Genomic DNA, 18157 nt, shown 5'->3' on the forward strand with positions numbered 1-18157 from the left:
AAAGTTTAAAATACTTATCCCTCCCTCTACCCTCAATCAAGTGCCCCCCAAAGCTGCTGATGAACTCTGTTTAATAACAATAACAACAACAACATTCGATTTATATACTGCCCTTCAGGACAACTCTGGGAAGCTGTGATTGACTTAAGGTCACCCAGCTGGCTTCAAGTGGAGGAGTGGGGAATCAAACCCAGTTCTCCAGATTAGAGTCCCGCTGCCTTTACCACTACACCAAACTGGCTTGGACACAACAGCCCAGACTCAACAACCACCATCCACAATCTATCCAACTAACCGGTAAATATGATTTGCTTCCATTTTATGGTTAACAGTTTTTTTGTTTCTAATGTTTCACATAAATAATTACTCATGTCACAACTGCCTTAAGAAACAATTATGAAGCAAAAAAAATTAATGTCCATACTCGGTTTTCTCAACATTGCTCAGAATACTAATGGATCCATATTTGCAAACTGCTTTGTTTTTTTATTTTTCCAAACTGTCCCCTCCCACAAGACACTCTTGTGCCCATGTTTCACACTTCTCACACCTTTGCGCCTTCACCTAGCTGCACCACGTTCTCATTCCAGAGCAAGGTCTCTTCATGAGCGGCCCGCAGCCATTTCCCCGCTTAACAATGCAAAACCACTTAAAAGAGCATTTGATGTGGCTGGCTGAGCTTATTACAGTTCATCTGCAACAAACACAATCACAAACATTTGAGCTAAAGAGTTAAAGATGCTCTTAGAATACATCTCCAAATCTCCTCCAAAGGCAATACAGGGACCTAAGAGAGAGAGGCACACCCTGAGAAAGAGACAAACCCTCTGGGTTGTGCACATCAAACAGCAGAATCCAAACAGAGGTACTCTGGTCTAGGCCCACTGAAATCAGCGGGCTTAAGAGTGGTACAATCCCGACACACGACTGCATGGGAAGGCCAAACACCATTGCACACTCCTTTCATCTCCTACAAAGGCCAAACATCCATCAGACACGAAATCCTTGAGTAACATCATCAGCTAGGGACGTGCATTTGGATATTTCTGATCTGAAGATATACCCGAAAAAGCCCTTATCTGTATTTTCAGGTAAATTTGAATATCTGGATTAATTTTCAGGATTCTCAGGAATACTGGTATCTGGGTACCGAATATTTCCGGAAATATTCGGGAATATCCAGGATCGGCATTTTAAAGCTCCCCAGCCTATATTTTCCCATTTAACTGGTCTCCTGGGCAAAAGGGGAAGGAGGAGGAGGGAGGGTGCTCTCCCAAGCAATGGGATCACGTGTTAGCACTGTTTGCACAATCATGATGATTCTCTTATAGCTCTCTACAGCTCTCTGAGCATGGACAAAGAGGATAAAAAGGAGGCTTGGCTGCAGCTTGACTTCATTTCAGAGTGAGATTGTTTAGAGCTGTCTGCTTCTCAGATTAACTCTGGGAAGACCTTTATCTTGTTCTTTGAGATGACTGGTTAGCCCTTTGTTCTAAAATATTATTTTAAATATTTCCAGTTCCGTATTTTTTTGTTTTTGCCTGGGGGGTTGCAGTTGGGGGGGGGCTTTGCTTTCTTTCTGGATCCTTTTAAAAATATAGATTTTTCTTGGTTTTGTTTTGTGCTGTTTTTAAAAGGATTTAAGAGACTTGCACTGTTTTGTTGGCTTCTCTTCTCTTGCTTTAGAATTTTTCACTGCTTTGATTTTTAAAGGTTTTGTGCTTTTTGGCGAGGGCAGGTTGGATTCTCTGGCTTGACACTGGTTGTGTTGGACTTGTCACATTGGCCTGTGGTTCTGCTGAGATCTGGTTTGATGTTGGTTCTGTTGGACTTGTTGGTTTCTGTTCGCATTTGTAGACTTTTGGCCAGTGGTTGATTGCTCCTGTATGTTCGGCTATTGGCTTTGCCCTAGAGGAAACACAGAAACCATCCCCTCTTGGAAAATGGACACGAGGAGGGCTGGGGGGACCTTGTGCCAGGGCCCACAGAGTTGGATGTCTTGGTTCAATTTGCACAGAACTTGACACGTCTTTAGTGTAAAGGTAGCATTGGGTCCCCTGCAATTTTGGTGCACTTGGTTGAAAAACAGCCATTCCAGCCCTCTGAAAATCATCCTCTGTATGGAATAATGGAACCCGAACAATTCTGGAATCCTGGGGGGGGGGGGTAATGAACCCTATAGTGGTATCGAGAACCCAAATACCAGTATTCCACAGGGCCTGTAAAACAGAGATGTTCCTCCGGGCGTTCGGCTGAGTGCCAGCGTGTGTCCCCCCTTCTTCCATCAAAGACCACCACTTTTTCTGGGGCTGCCCTCAGCCATCTGCTATGCCCATATACGGACTCCCAAATATTTATTTAAATAGCCTGCATCTGGACTATTTTAATGACTTTTAAAGATTATTATTGATTTTATGGTTTTGATGGATTCACTGTGTTTTATGAAGGTTGTTAGCCGCCCTGAGCCCATTGGTGGGGAGGGCGGGGTATAAATCAAATCAAATAAATAAATAATTATACCCCTTCCTGAAAACCAAATTTCATTTTTTCAGGTGCACAACCCCAGTGTGCATAATTAATTGCCCAAAGAAACCTTTCCAAAATGAGATCTACCTTTCTAGTATATTTCTATCCTTGTCTAAGGAGGTGAGGGTGGCATACATAGTTCTCCCTTCCCCATTTGATCTTCACCACAACCCTGTGAGGTAGGGTAAGCTGAGACACATGGAGTGGCCCAAGGTCACTCAGCAAGCTTTGTAGCAGAATGGAGGTTTAAGCCAGAAATCTATTTTTTTAAAAAATAAAAGACTCGCAGGCTAACCAATCAGGGAGCCACTAAGCTTAATAACGCCACCTGTCTGCAAGCAAGAAACTGCACTGAGCTTTGGGTTGCAAAAGATCCATTTGTTGGTTCGGACTATTTGCTGCAACCACACCCTTCCTACTTCCTAGTCGGTCCATTTTCTCTGACACATGGCAAGAGGAGACATGCAGGAGAGCCAGGGGGACTAGCTAGAAAGCAAGAGGATTATATACACATGCTGCAACACCGCTTTCCTCACTGAAATATAAACTATGGGGAAGGAACATGGAAACCAACATAATCTCTATTTAAGAAAGGATGGGGGGGAATGAGTAAGATGACAGATTGAGGCAATCGACCAAAACAACAATTTACTGGCGCAGCTGCTTGCTTTGCTAAAATCTGAGAGCAAGCATCACTTGATAGAAAGACAGATGGAACCTATATACAGAACCTTCCCCCAGGATAATTGTTCTGAGTGTGTGGGATTACTACACAATTCAGGCTTAACACAACATCAACAACAAAAACTCACACCCTTAATTGGAAAGTTTTGAATCACCTCCAAGAGAGGAACAGAATCTCTGGCTGGAAGAGAAGGCCACCACTTAACTGTGACATTTTTATCCCACCCTTCCTCCATGGAAGGTCAGCCCATACATCATTGTCTCCTCCTCTTTTCCATCTTCACAACAGCCCTGTGAGGCAGGCTACACTGAGAGGTTGTGACTGGCCCGAGATTGCTAAGTGAGCTTCATGGCTGGGTGAGACCTTGAATATGGGATTCTCCAGTCCTAGTCCGACACTCTCATCATTTCACCACACTAGCCAGTTTGGTGTAGTGGTTAAGAGCGGCAGGACTGTAATCTGGAGAGCCGGGTTTGATCCCCCACTCCTCTGCTTGGATCCAGCTGGGTGACCTTGGGTCAGTCACAGCTCTTTCAGAGCTCTCTCAGCCCCATTGATTGTGGTGAGGATAATAACAACATATGTATTGTCGAAGGCTTTCACGGCCGGAGAATGATGGTTGTTGTGGGTTTTCCGGGCTGTATTGCCGTGGTCTTAGCATTGTGGTTCCTGACGTTTCGCCAGCAGCTGTGGCTGGCATCTTCAGAGGTGTGGCACCAAAAGACAGAGATCTCTCAGTGTCACAGTGTGGAAAAGATGTTGGCAGGTCATTTGTATCTACTCAGGAGGGGTGGGGTTGAGCTGAGTCATCCTGTAAGAGTTTCCCAGGGTGTGGAATGCTAATGGCGGGAGGCTTCACTGTATCCTGAGGAGGTTCTTTTGCATATGGATTGGTGCTTGATGTGCTAATCTTCTCCACAGGGCTATTGTCGGGTGTAGAGTGTTTTGTTAGCCTGGTGTTTTTCAGAACTGGAAACCATGCTCTGTTCATTCTTAAGGTTTCTTCTTTCCTGTTGAAGTTTTGCTTATGCTAGTGAATTTCAATGGCTTCCCTGTGCAGTCTGACAAAGTAGTTGGAAGTGTTGTCCAGTTGGAAGTGTTGTCCACCCCTCCTGAGTAGATATAAATGACCTGCCAACACCTTTTCCACACTGTGACACTGAGAGATCTCTGTCTTTTGGTGCTACACCTCTGAAGATGCCAGCCACAGCTGCTGGCGAAACGTCAGGAACTACAATGCCAAGACCACGGCAATACAGCCCGGAAAACCCACAACAACCATCAATAACAACATACTTTGTAAACTGCTCTGAATGGGCATTGAGTTGTCCTGAAGGGTGACATATAAATTCAATGTTGTTGTTGTCAGCAGCCGAAAAAAGACACACCATACACTAATGAATAAATCCTATCTCCCAAATATTCTGGATTACAGAGAGCAGGAATGGATGCGCCACAATTCGCAGACCTGCATTTTTAAGTAAACTAATGCTGAGCTGAGAAAGAGGAACTGATGAACATGTTTTTGCCCCCCAAAGTCCAAATATTTTCCTGACCGTATGGGTGGGGGACATGAAAGGGTGAGACACTGTTCATTGGAAAGGCAGAACACCTCTGCCCAGTTGATTCAGAAATATGCTAACGTGTTGCTCCCCATTCAGTAAGGGCAATGTTGAGGCTTCATTTGCTATCAGTTATACCACCAGGAAGCCAAGCCTGATTGCTTACTGTGATCCCTGATTGTTTGGAATTACATGGACTGCGAGAAGATGCGAAAAGGCTAAAGTCTATTACTCTACCCATTGGGGCTATTTGTGCAAGGCCCTAAATAGTAAGGCTTTGGCTAGATGCATTCGTGAAATCAGCTGTGCAGATGGAGGCTGAGAAACCTTTATAATAGAATTTGGTCTCTAATAGGGCTTGAAGGGCAAGCCACAGCAACACAAATAAGAAGTGGCTGAAGCCATTAGCTCTCTCTAACCCTGATGCCATCTACTCTTCTGCCCAGCATTCACCTACAAAAAGGACGTGGAACTCACAGCTTGCTGTGGAATGTCCGAACTGAGGACTGTATCCAGGGAGATGTTGAGGAAAGTGCTGTAAAAAGGATGGTCTTTGGGCAAGGTCTGGAAGTTCAAGAGAACGCTGACGTTGTCCTTGATCACTTCCAACATGTCAGCCAGCTTACAGATGGATTGGTTTTTAGCTTGCTTGGCGTCAGAGTCCGAGAGAGAGCTGGCGGTCCAGAAGGGGTCGTACTGGAAAGACAGAAATATCAACATGACGGGTTAACATAAAATGTGACAGTCAGTTGTAACAAGGGTTCAATACGGCATCTGAACAGGGCTTGTTCCCCGCCAATGCTCTCACCAGGGAGTCACACTAAACCTGAACCCAAACCCGAAACAACAGTGCAGCTCTCTCAGTAAACTAGAACTGAACCACAACCCTAAAATCTCTCTGAATCTGAACAAGAACTGAACACTTAAAGATAAGAAGTAGGAATCAATTCAAATTAAGTGCTCCCTCGTCAGACATACAGAAATTTCATTTAAGAAGTGAGCATCTGAGTTTTTTCTCTGCTACCGGGGCTAAAAAGAGCACATGAGAACTACTTTTGACCAAGAAAATGGTACAGGGAAAAGGGTTATAATCAGCTTTGTCCAGCATTGTGGCCCCAATCCGTATCTCTCAATCCTGCTCTCAGAGGGTTAAAATGACACATTGGTGGATCCAATCACAGATCCCCTGTTAAAATGGAAAATATAGGCTTGGGAGTCTTAAAATGCCAATCCTGGATATTCTCGAATATTTCTGGAAATATTCGGTACCCAGATACCAGTATTCCTGAGAATCCTGAATATTAATCCAGATATTCAAATTTACCTGAAAATACAAATAAGGGCTTTTTCGGGTATATCTTCAGATCAGAAATATCCAAATGCACATCCCTAGCCTAGGCTCCAAAGCTTTCGGAGCCAAATGAATCCCACAAATCATTCGCCATTGCCGGTCTAGGAGCACATCAATTGTACATTTCTTAGCTTTTGCTAAACGTGGAGAAGCACAAAGAGCTACGAAGAAGTCCAAGTTCTCCTGCGGTTGGAGATTTCACTACTCACATTCGAACTTCCTCCAAACTTGCTTACAAACAAACAAACAAACAAAAAGATGGCCTTCTCAGAGCCAAGCTACACGTGACGCCTTACCCAGGTTGGACACTTGTCAGCTTCCCTCAAGTTTTGATGGGAAATGTAGGCGTCCTGGTTTACAGCTTGGCTCTCCGTTACAGCTGCAAGGCCAGGATGCCTACATTTCCCATCAAAACTTGAGGGAAGCTGACAAGTGTCCAACCTGTGTCAGGCGTCACTTGTAGCTCGGCTCTCAGACTGATGAACTACGCCACAAGGACCGATTTCCATGCTTGCCCAGAGCAGTCACAAGAATGCAGAAGCCAAAACTCTCATATATCCTGGAAAGGAAAGTTCAAGGACCAGATCGTTGGCCCAGGCGGGCCATCTGGTTTCTGAACTTTTACGAGAACAGGCTGACTTGCCATATTCCAGGTCATCGCCTACGTATCACTCTTTCAGACCGATCTCGATCTGCCAGCCCTCCGTGCTGTTTTGCAGAAGGCAAGGACTCCTTATCTGGTACAGCAGATGGACTGGGAGAGATTCATTAATTCCAAGAGCCCCTCTCCAATTAAAAATCCTTTGCATTATCTCAGACACTCAGCCGTCACTTGGCCTTTCAAGTAACGGGACGGGATGGAGAGGAAGAAAGGGATGAAAAGACTTGCTCTCTGCAACGCTGTGACTGACACACTGATCCGGAGATTTTGTGCATTTCTTTTTCTTTGAATGTGGCACCGTAAGAAATAGTATTATTAATCAAGGGCATTCTCAGTTGTTCTTAGATCACTGGAAGGCAGAAAGCCTTCATTGACTACCAAAACTTTTGGAGTGAGAGCGGCCATCTTAAGAATATAAGAAGCCCTCCTGGATCAGACCAGCGCTCTGTCTAGTCCGGCTTCCTATCTCACGCAGTGGCCTGGCCAACCAGTTGTAACAACAGGGCACAGAGGCTGAGGCCTTCTCCTGAAGTTGCCTGCTGGCACTGGGATTCAGAGGCTGACTGCCCCTAAATGAGGAGGTTCCCTTTAGTCACCATGGCTAGTAGCTGCTGATGGACTTAACCTCCATGAATCTGTCTAATCCCCGTTTAAAGCGAACTTTACTGTAGCATAAGCTGTCAAGAACCAATGTTCAGCTTTCAAGAACGACTCCAGTTAGGCAACCTATGCAGAAGCTGGAGGGGATTCTCACTCTAGTTCAGTTAAGCAATTAGAATGAGAATCCCCTCTGGCTTCCACACAGGTTGCTTAACTGAACTAGTGAGAATCCCCTCCCGCTTCCACACAAGTTGCTTAACTGAAGTAGAATGCGAATCCCCTCACAATTCCACACAGGTTGCTTAACTGAACTTGAGTGAGAATCCCCTCCGGGTTCCACACAGGTTGTGTATGTGTGTGTGTGGGGGGCAGTTTCTTCTTACTTTCCATGCATCTGATGAAGAGAACAGTGGTTCTTCCACACAGGTTGCCTAACTGAACTAGAATGTGAATCCCCTCATGATTCCACGCAGGTTGTTTAACTGATTCTCATTCTAGTTCAGTTAAGCAACCTGTGTGCCTAACTAGTGTGCCTAGTTCAGTTAGGCAACCTGTGTGGAAGCTGGAGGGGATTCTCACTCTAGTTCAGTTAGGCAACCCGTGTGGAAGCCGGAGGGGATTCTCACTCTAGTTCAGTTAGGCAACCCGTGTGGAAGCCGGAGGGGATTCTCACTCTAGTTCAGTTAGGCAACCTGTGTGGAAGCCGGAGGGGATTCTCACTCTAGTTCAGTTAGGCAACCTGTGTGGAAGCTGGAGGGGATTCTCACTCTAGTTCAGTTAGGCAACCTGTGTGGAAGCCGGAGGGGATTCTCACTCTAGTTCAGTTAGGCAACCTGTGTGGAAGCTGGAGGGGATTCTCACTCTAGTTCAGTTAGGCAACCTGTGTGGAAGCCGGAAGGGATTCTCATTCTGGTTCAGTTAGGCAACCTGTGTATAATCGTGAGGGGATTTGCATTCTAGTTCAGTTAGGCAACCTGTGTGGAAGCCGGAGGGGATTCTCACTCTAGTTCAGTTAGGCAACCTGTGTGGAAGCCGGAGGGGATTCTCACTCTAGTTCAGTTAGGCAACCTGTGTGGAAGCCGGAGGGGATTCTCACTCTAGTTCAGTTAGGCAACCTGTGTGGAATCATGAGGGGATTCACATTCTAATTCAGTTAGGCAACCTATGTGGAAGCCTGAACTTTGTGTGTCTGTGAGAGAACATTCATTCTATCTGAAGCAGGCAAACTGTGTGTGCACCTGAGAGAGAAATTTTATGTATATCGGTTTGACTGAGCCTATGAAAGGAAGCTTTAAGAACTGATAACTATCTTTGAAACCACCAAGCTTAATTAACAGTATGAACGATATGCTTCTTATATAAATAAAAGGTTTTTTTGTTTGTTTGTTTTTATCCCAGAGTATATGTCATTCCTATATATCCCATTCCTATCCTCAGGGCCACAAAGACCCATGAAAGAGCCTGACACGTTATTAAAGGGAAAATTTAAATGAACTAATTTGGAATATAATTCCTAGTGGAAGCAATCTACCCAGAAGGTGTAAGAAGAGGGTTAAAGGGAAAATCTAACAGAAATAAAGGGGGTCCTTTAACCTCTGGCAGCGAATTCCACATTTTAACCACTAGTTGTGTAAAGAAGTCTTTCCTTTTGTCCTTCCTGAATCTACTGCCCATCACCTTCACAGGATGCTCTTGAGTTCTAGTTATTTGGGAGAGGGAGAAAATGTTTTCTCTGGCCACCCTCTCTACCCCGTGCATAATTTTATAAACCTCCTGAATACCCCCCTTCAACATCTCTTTTCTAAACTGAAAAGTCCCAGGCTCTTCAGGAAAGGCGCTCCAACCCCTTAATCGTCTTGGTTGCCCTCTTCTATAATTTTTCCGCTTTTTTCAAGGATGTCCTTTATTGAACCTTCAACACATACAGCAAGTAAGAGATGGGGAAAATACACATGGGATAAGCACTTGCCAAGACCCACTATCCAATTTGGCTTCCGCTATTGCCGAAAGATTTTGACCACAACAGATCAGGATGGGGAAATTTGCTCAGATTAACCAATCAGAAGTGCAAAGAACAACATTGAGAAATGCTTTGGGGGACAGTTTTAGTTGGCTAACAGTGAAATCCTAAGCAGAGTTACCCCCGTCTAAGCCCATTGAGATCAATGGGCTTAGACTGGAGTAACGCTGCTTAAGATTTCACTGTAACTGTGTTGGTCTGTAGTAGCAGAGCAAGATTTCAGTCCAGTAGTACCTTAAAGACCAACAAGATGTCCAGGGTATGCTTTTGAGCCTAGCTCGCTTTATCAGATACAAGAAACTCTGATGACGGGAGCTTTTATATGAGGAAGAGAGCTTTGACTCTTGAAAGCTTATACTTGGAAAACTTGTTGGACTTTAAGGTGCTAGTAGAGTGAACTCTCGCTCTGCTTTTGAGGAAAGACATTCATTCTTCTTCTCCCAAGCTGAAGGAAAGCTCGTGTTGAAAAAAGCTTGAGAACTCAGCCCCGGGGATAGCGGGATCACTGGCCTCTCGGAGGCTAACTTACACACCTCGAAGAACCATTCGCCAGCGTTCAGACTCTCCAGGTCGGTCCAGTTGAACATGGAAGAATGCTCAGAGTACCGCTCTGGAAACACCTCCTTTACATTGGTGGTCCTCTGCAACGTCTTGTCCCGCATTAGGAAAGGCACCCCGTCATAACTGAAGAAGAGAAAAGATAGGACAGTGGTCAGTGATGCATCCATGTCTATAATGTTGCCTTATGCCAGGTCGGACCGCTGGCCCGTCTCGCTTCACGCTGCCTCCTCCAAATGGCAGCCACTCTCCAAAGCTTTGCACAGATGTCTTCTCCCAAAGATGATGTGCACTCCTGGAAGCGTGAGATCCCACCGAGAGTCCCTGTCAGCCTTCGGCCTGGGTGCTGCTGCGCATAGCACCGGTGCGCCTGAACTGCAGCTCTGGGCCGCGGACGGGGATAGTACAGGTCCCGGCTTTATGGAAGGAGGGGAGGTATACAACATCCTTGCTCCCTCTCTACCACTCGCAGGCCTGCTCAACCTGTCAGAGTCCCTGCGGCCTCCTTTTACTTCCAGCCTTCCAAGACTTCCACCCTCATGGCCTCCTCCTTGCTCGCTCTTCCTCCTTCCATCTCCCCCTCTCTCCTAATCTCCTCCTTGCTCCTACACAACCCACCCCATCCTCTGGGTGGACTTCCCTTATATCCCTTCACCCATTCCTGGCTCCACCTTCCAGCCACGCCCCCCCCAGCACTCTAGCCACGGCCCAGGCTGTCCTAGGCAGCCGCACCTGGGATTGCTCTGCTGGCTGCTCTGGCTAGCCACACCTGTGCCTCCTTTGCTGGCTGCAGGGCTTTCTTTGCTGATTGCCTCAGGCAGCCCCACCTGAGGCTGCCTTGCTCCCAGCCTCACCTAGTCCTTGCTACTCCCTTCTAGCCTGCTTGCAGGTTGGGGCATGGTCCTGTGCTGCCTTTCCTCCCCTGCTGGTAAGGTTGCTGTCTGGCTGGCTATCCCTGTTTCCTGTGCCTTCTCCCTCTGGTCTGGTTCCCTTCTGGCTGTCCTCACTCTCCCTGCCTGGGGCTAGCTGCCTTCCACCTGCCTCCTCTGATCCTCTGCGGCTTGGGTGCCTCTTTTCACCCCTCTGTTGCCAGCCTGTTCGGGACCTGTCAGGGTGGCTGGGTAGCTGTCTCCCGGGTGCCTCCTGTCCCCTCCTCCCGGTAAATCCGGGGGCTGAGCCTCAGACCCAGGACAGCCCCTAGAGCTTTTTTCATGCCATGCTTGCACTCCACCACACCACTTCAGCTACGGATTCAGACCTGACCTCCTTACAGTGATGTAAGTTTGTTTGCTTTTTCCTTGCTGGAAGGGGAGAAGACAGGAAGCTGTCTCACAGTGAATCTGACCTGGGGTCTATCAAGGTCGCTATTGTCCGCTCTGACGGGCAGCAGCTCTCCAGGGTCTCCGGGCAGAGGTCTTTCATATCACTGACTACCTGATCCTTTTAACTGGAGATCTTGAGGATTGAACCTGAAACCTCCACTATGCAAAGGAAATTCTCTACCATGGAGCCAAAGGCCCTCCGCTGAAGGCTCCGTCCACTGGAAGCAAGTTCTTCTGCTAGGAGAACAGATCCGTGAGACTCAGCTCTTTCTTTCACCAACCTTCACGTTAACAAACGGGGAAAGCTGTACCGCTGAGACCAAGAAATGTGACCCAAGCGTCTGAAATCTGGGAAAGAACACCCTCGCCCAACAAGCCATCTTCTTCACCCCCCGCAGGTGAATCTTCTTCACCCTCCATAAGAGAGCAAGGTACTTGCCTGATCACCACGTCCGCCTGCACTCCGTAGATTTTCTGCTCCACCGCCTTCTGGAAGGACATCAAAGTGTTCTCCGGTGCCAGCTGGGGAAGTGGAGACGTATCAAGAGTAAAGATTCACATAGCAGGCTGCCAAATCGGACACCAAAGAGATGATACACTGACAGGTCAAAAGGCCAATATCAAGCAACCAACGTGTAGAAACAGTAGCCAAAAAGAGAATCCACAAAAAATCTAAAAAGTCCAGTAGCACCGTTAAGACTAACCAATTTTATCGCAGCATAAATCTGATGGCGGAATCCAGGAGGACTCCTAGGTAGGGTTCAGATAAACCATACAAGCCTGGATTATATGTTGGGAGCTCTTCCATTCTAATAAATAACAGTAACAACATTCTATTTCTATACCACCCTTCAGGACAACTTAATACCCACTTACAGCGGTTTACAAAGTGTGTTATTATTAGTTGTTGTGGGTTTTCTGGGCTGTATTGCCGTGGTCTTGGCATTGTAGTTCCTGACGTTTCGCCAGCAGCTGTGGCTGGCATCTTCAGAGGTGTAGCACCAAAAGACAGAGATCTCTCAGTGTCCTTTTGGTGCTACACCTCTGAAGATGCCAGCCACAGCTGCTGACGAAACGTCAGGAACTACAATGCCAAGACCACGGCAATACAGCCCGGAAAACCCACAACAGCCATTGTTCTCCGGCCGTGAAAGCCTTCGACAATGTGTTATTATCATCCCCACGACAAAACACCCTATGAGGAAGGTAGGCTGAAAGAGCTCCAAGAGAGCTGTGACTGACCCAAGGTCACCCAGCTGGCCTTAAATGAAGGAGAGGGGAATCAAACCCGGTTCTTCAGATTAGAGTCCTGCCGCTCTTAACCCCTACACCAAACTAGCTCTCCTTTCTCCCTTTACATAAGGCTCAAGTTAAGACTTAAACAAATATACAGATTGCCCTTAAACAGAACTCCCGTGCAGTCCTGTACATCACCTCGGGCCCTGCTTTGCCTGCTGCCACTGATCTGGTATATACAGCAGGGCCTTTTCAGCTGTGGCACCCCAGATAATGAATGCCTTCCTGCTATCCATTCACCTAGTACTGCATCTGCTGCATTTCTGGCGTCGGACGAAGATGTATATTCTTGAACAGGCTTTCTGCAGATTCACTGTTAGCTGGTCTGTTGGTATGTATTTTATGGCTTGGTAATCAATTGTTTTTATTTCCCTCTCTGACATCCTGCTGTTTTCTGAAGACATTGTAACTGAACCGCTATCGATTTGTTTTTACAACAGCCTCGGTTGGTCTTTTTCGCAGTTTGGGCTCTGCTTTTTTGTTTGCAGTGCTGCTCTAATCGGTAGATAGAAGGTAAATTTCTACTGATTTCTGCCGCCTCCTGCTTCGGATGGCCAATTCACCCCTCAAAGTAATCCCTACAGTTCCCTCCCTCCCCACTCCAAGAAGCAGGTTAAGGGGCTGTAGCGGGCGGAGGGAGGCAAAGAAGTCCCATTTCACTAACAAAGCCTTTCGGTTAGCAGATTTACTGCGGGATCCAAGCCAAAATTTTGATTATAAGTGTTTTAATTATTAGCATTCGTTCATTTTTTGCCAGAACGAAATGGGTTTTAAGTGGTAAAATATTGTTTTTATGCTGCAAGCCATCACAAGAGCCTTAAGACCAAGAGACAAGGTAGAAACTTATCTAATAAAATAAATTGTATCCAAACACACAAGCCTCTCTTTTCTCCAAAGCAGGGTTAAACTACGGTTGTGCTCAGAGAAGCACTGTTATATGTGAATTTAGAAGGATGCCTTTGGAAGATGTTACCTCAACACCAGCTGCAACCTAGCTACTTCTGACATTTTTGTCCTTTCCTTTATCCAAGGAGCTCAGGGCAGCATACATGGTTTTCCCTTCCCTATTTTATCCTTACAACAACCCCGCAGGGTAGGACACACCAAGAGAAAATGACTTACTCAATGTCGCCTAGCAAGCTTCATATCTGGGTGGGGATTCAAGACTGAGTCATAGGGCCAAGCTACAAGTGACGAATGACACTTGAACGGCAAGTGTATTTCTCCCTGTTCACTTGCCCTCCACTCGATCCGCTTGCCATTCAAGTGTCATTCGTCACTTGTAGCTTGGCCCTTAGAGAAAGATTTAGACTGTGGGCCAAGCTACAAGTGACGAATGACACTTGAACGGCAAGTGTATTTCTCCCTGTTCACTTGCCCTCCACTCGATCCGCTTGCCATTCAAGTGTCATTCGTCACTTGTAGCTTGGCCCTCAGCCTGACATCCCAACTGTTAAGAGCTCACTAGCTGTCAAATGCACATGTCTGTATTTGTAGCAGGATAGGGCATGCAAAAGAAAGAATTTTTCACTGCCCCTGTTCATTGAGTTCAAGAAGTTTGTAATAATGCACTTCCAATGCAAGCAAAAACATACAAAGGAATTATTCCAGCTGTTAATGCTTCTGTGTTGCTCTCCAAATTAAAAACAGATCCTGGCAAAGAATATTGTGCTTTGGGGATAACTTTCTGAAAAGAGGTCGTTTTTTCTGTCTGCATCCTTCAGACTGTAGGTGGAGGCGATGGAATCGGTGGAGGTACCTTTCAACACGGCAGGGCCCCCCCACACACACACACCTTTGGTCCCACAGGCTCCCCAGCTCACTGTGCAACGTTTGGACAGACCAAAGACAGATAAACTTAGCGGGCTGGTTATGCCTCGCGGAGAAAAAAAACCCTCTTTCTAGAACAATGGCCCTTTTCACACTACTTACCTGCTCCCGGAACGTTGCGAAATATCACGCAAAAAACACGGAAGATAGCGGCTTCTCGCGAGAGTTTTGCGCGATATCTTCTGCGTTTTTTGCACGATATTTCGCAACGTTCCGGGAGCAGGTAAGTAGTGTGAAAAGGGCCAATGTGACTGACTTCTCCTACACAACCAAAATTCATACCGAGAGTGGGATATTTTTTTTTAAAAAATCACATGAACGAATTTCAAAAGGCCTCGAGAGCGCTAAAAACAGCACGCTGTGCTTATTTACAATTTCCCTGTATAGACAGTTGGTATGGACGAGGAAAACAAGCTCTCTTAAAGTCAACCCAGAAAGAGGAAACTACATCTACCAAAGATTAAACGAGGCAGGAAAGGATAAGAAAGCCTGAAAAAAACTGCAGGTACACAGAAAGAAAGAGGGACGGGGGCAGGGAGGAGAGCGAAAGAGAATGCTCTCTCCGATCCGGATTCCGGAAGGAAGGGATTTGCATGCTATAAATATCATCAAACGATCAGATGAATTATGGATTGGGATGATGTCGGAGGGGCTTCCACAATCCCCTTGGGGCTGCTGACAAGCCGGAAGAGCGGTGCTGCGCGCCCGCTGCAAGAATCTGCTGATGTACCACTGGTTACAGCCCTGGAAATCCTAAAACACGCAGGGCAGACCTAATCTAGGTATTTTTTTAAATATTGCCAGCCAATAGGAATCGGCTGCCCTGGTAGCCCCTTTAGCTTCACAGAGGGTCCACTTTGAGGTTAAAAACAGATGGCACCACAATAACAATGAGAATTTAAAATCACAACAGTGGCTTTGCTGGAGCAGGCTAAAGTTCCATTTGCCCTGTGTTCTGTATTTGGGAAAGGCTACTAAGATGCCCTTGGGGAATTCAGAAGCTAGCGGGAAAGGAACGGCCTCCCCTCCCCGTTTCCTCTTCCCTGAAAACCCCCCCACAGACTCCCTTTTCCTGTCTCCTTCTCTTCTTCCCACCCATCAGACGCCTTTATCTGTCCTCTCCATCTTCAGCCGTCCTTCCTTCCCTCCACCAGCCTCTATTTGGGAAAACTGGCCAAGATGTACAACGGGGAACCTTCAAAGACTTACAAGGGGCACCTTAATTTCCCCTGTATTCCCCTTTCCTCCTCCTCCTAGCAACTCTCCTATCTTCACCTTTCCCTGTTTCCTTCTCTCTTTCCCACCCACCCACCAACCTACCTACCTTTATCTGCCTCCCCATCTTCAAATATCTACTACATTTATATCCTGTCTTTCTCCTCAATGGGCACCCAAAGACGCTTACATCATTTTACTCTCTTCCATTTTATCCTCACAACATCTCTGTGAGGTAGGTTAGGCTGAGAGAGTGTGACTAGCTCAAGGTCACCCAGCAGGATTCCACAGCAGAGAGGGGATTTGAACCTGGGTCTCCCAGATCCTAGTATGAATCTCTCAACACTATATTGCACTGGCTTTCATGTAGTAGCTGCTGTTGAATCGTAGTGAGTCACTCAGCCTGGGTGAATCCTACAAGTCACAGTAAGTTATCCGATGGCTGCTGCTAGGCCTTGCCCCGATGAGTCTTCCCTCAAAGGCCAAAATAGTCCTGGAAAGGGCCCTTCCCTTCTCTCTCCATTCTACTGACAGAAGCCAAGGCTTGATGGATGGCAATACTGTTGTGGTTGCTTAGCAACTCCCACACTAGTCACTGAGAGGGCATTCCTTTCTTAAAGCTACAGGCACTGTTTCTATTATTTTAGGGGTTTTTTAACCCCCTCGATGTTTTTTCCCTCAGGTTTCAGATCTTTCTGCAAACTTGGGACTTTCCTCAGGTTTGTAGAAAGATCTAGCTTGTCTGTTCTCTGTCCCGATCTCCAGGTTTAAGCATCCGCAGGTGGGATCATGTTGAAAATTAGATATATTGATTTGTCTTTTAAAAATTCAAAACATTTCTATCTTGCCTTGGGGCCCTCAAGGCAGCTACCCTTCTTGATCTACCACTCTTCTGGAACCTCTTGTAGCAATAGCCCCCATTACTGATAGGGTTGCCAGGTCCAGGTTGGGAAATTCCTGGAGATTTGAGGGGGTGGAGTCTAGAGAGGGCAAAGTTTGGGGAGAGGAGGGGCCTCCCTGGGGTATAATGCCATACAGTTCACCCTTCAGAGTAGCCATTTTCTCCAGGGGAATTGGTCTCTGTTGCCTGGAGATCAGTTGTGATTCCAGGAGATCTCAGCTACCACCTGGAGGCTGGCAACCATAATTTCTGAACACTTATTGATTGGGGGCTCAAAAGGAAATAGCTGCTTATACCATTAGAGCAATGGTCCACCTTGCCCAGAGAAATCTATTCTAACCAGGGTTTTTTTTCTGGGAAAAGAGGTGGTGGAACTCAAGACCACACAATGATGTCACTCGGGGTCAGCTGGAACAAGGGGGGGGGAGTTTTTTAAAGTTTAAATTGCCCTTGGTGAAAATGGTCACATGGCCGGTGGCCCCGTCCCCTGATCTCCAGACAGAGGGGAGTTTAGACTGCCCTCTGCACCGCTGGAGCGGTGCGGAGGGCAATCTCAACTCCCCTCTGTCTGGAGATCAGGGGGCGGGGCCACCGGCCATGTGACCATTTTTAAGAGGTGCCGGAACTCCGTTCCCCCGCGTTCCAACTGAAAAAAAGCCCTGATTCTAACGGTCAGCAGTTCTCTTCCCTGCTCTCTGCCTGGCAGAGAACTTTTACAGACTTGCTTCCAAAGATCCCTTAAAATAGAGATGATGGACCATCTGGGGCCATTCTGCACGCAAAGCCATCTCCACAAGTCATGTATTCACATCGAAGAGTCGTAAGGCCTTCCCTGTTCCATCTTTCAGTCCTATTTTTCAGTCCTCACCAATTCTGCCCCTTATGGGAGTACCGTTGGATCGCACGTCATTCCAATATCCCATTTGTTTACCTTTCCCTCATTAACTCCGAAAGGTGAGGCGGGGGAGAGAAACCCCCTCCATTTCATGGCACAAAACCTCGTTCGGTTTTTAATTAGGCAGTTGATTCCCCTCTCGTTATTTTGCGACAGCTGCTAGGAGGAGTTCCTTTTGCCCAGCATATGTTCACGTTAAGCCAAAGATCCGCAAGTATTAGTGCGAGAATTAACCACTCTTCGCGGGAATGCCTTCAGCAGAAAGCTTTAAAGATAATGAGGATGGAAAGTAAATACACTCAAGGAGGGCAGAAGAGCCAGAAGCCGCAACCAGAAAATTGCAGAATGAAAAACAAAATTTAAAATATAATAAAATCCGGCAAAGAAAAGATTCCCAACTTCCCTTCCAAAGCTATTTTTTTACTTCTGCCTGGCTCCAGTGGATTGATAGTTAGAAAGGAATCGGCTATGTTCGAGAGGGCCCTATCCCACGGAGGAAACCAGTAAGGAGATGGGTGTCTCCCAACACAGGGTTAAGGCCCATGGTGACATCACCAACCCACAAGCCAATCTCCCCCCCCCTCCTATTTGCATGTCACAAAATCCTACAATTCTGACAGGGGCAAAGGAGCAGTGGCAGCATTGAACTGGCAGCTTCAAAAGCTAGAAGGGGAAAAAGCCACACAACTGCTTTCATTAGGACCAACCAAAATAACACAATGCAACATGCAAACT

General features: G+C 46.6%; 1 protein-coding gene across 4 annotated transcripts in view; it reads right to left on the reverse strand.

Moving 5' to 3' along the window:
* Positions 1-18157, reverse strand: part of GDPD5 (glycerophosphodiester phosphodiesterase domain containing 5) — a 182477-nt gene that overhangs the window by 22301 nt on the left and 142019 nt on the right. For all 4 annotated transcript variants that reach the window (XM_054974901.1, XM_054974903.1, XM_054974904.1 and 1 more), the window contains exons 9-11: positions 11725-11807; positions 9939-10089; positions 5251-5469 (exon numbers count right to left, since the gene is read on the reverse strand). In XM_054974901.1, coding sequence (XP_054830876.1) covers positions 5251-5469; positions 9939-10089; positions 11725-11807 — 453 coding nt within the window. The remainder of the gene's footprint in view (positions 1-5250; positions 5470-9938; positions 10090-11724; positions 11808-18157) is intronic.

Source organism: Eublepharis macularius, chromosome 3, assembly GCF_028583425.1.
Source record: "Eublepharis macularius isolate TG4126 chromosome 3, MPM_Emac_v1.0, whole genome shotgun sequence".
Taxonomy (NCBI): domain Eukaryota; kingdom Metazoa; phylum Chordata; class Lepidosauria; order Squamata; family Eublepharidae; genus Eublepharis; species Eublepharis macularius.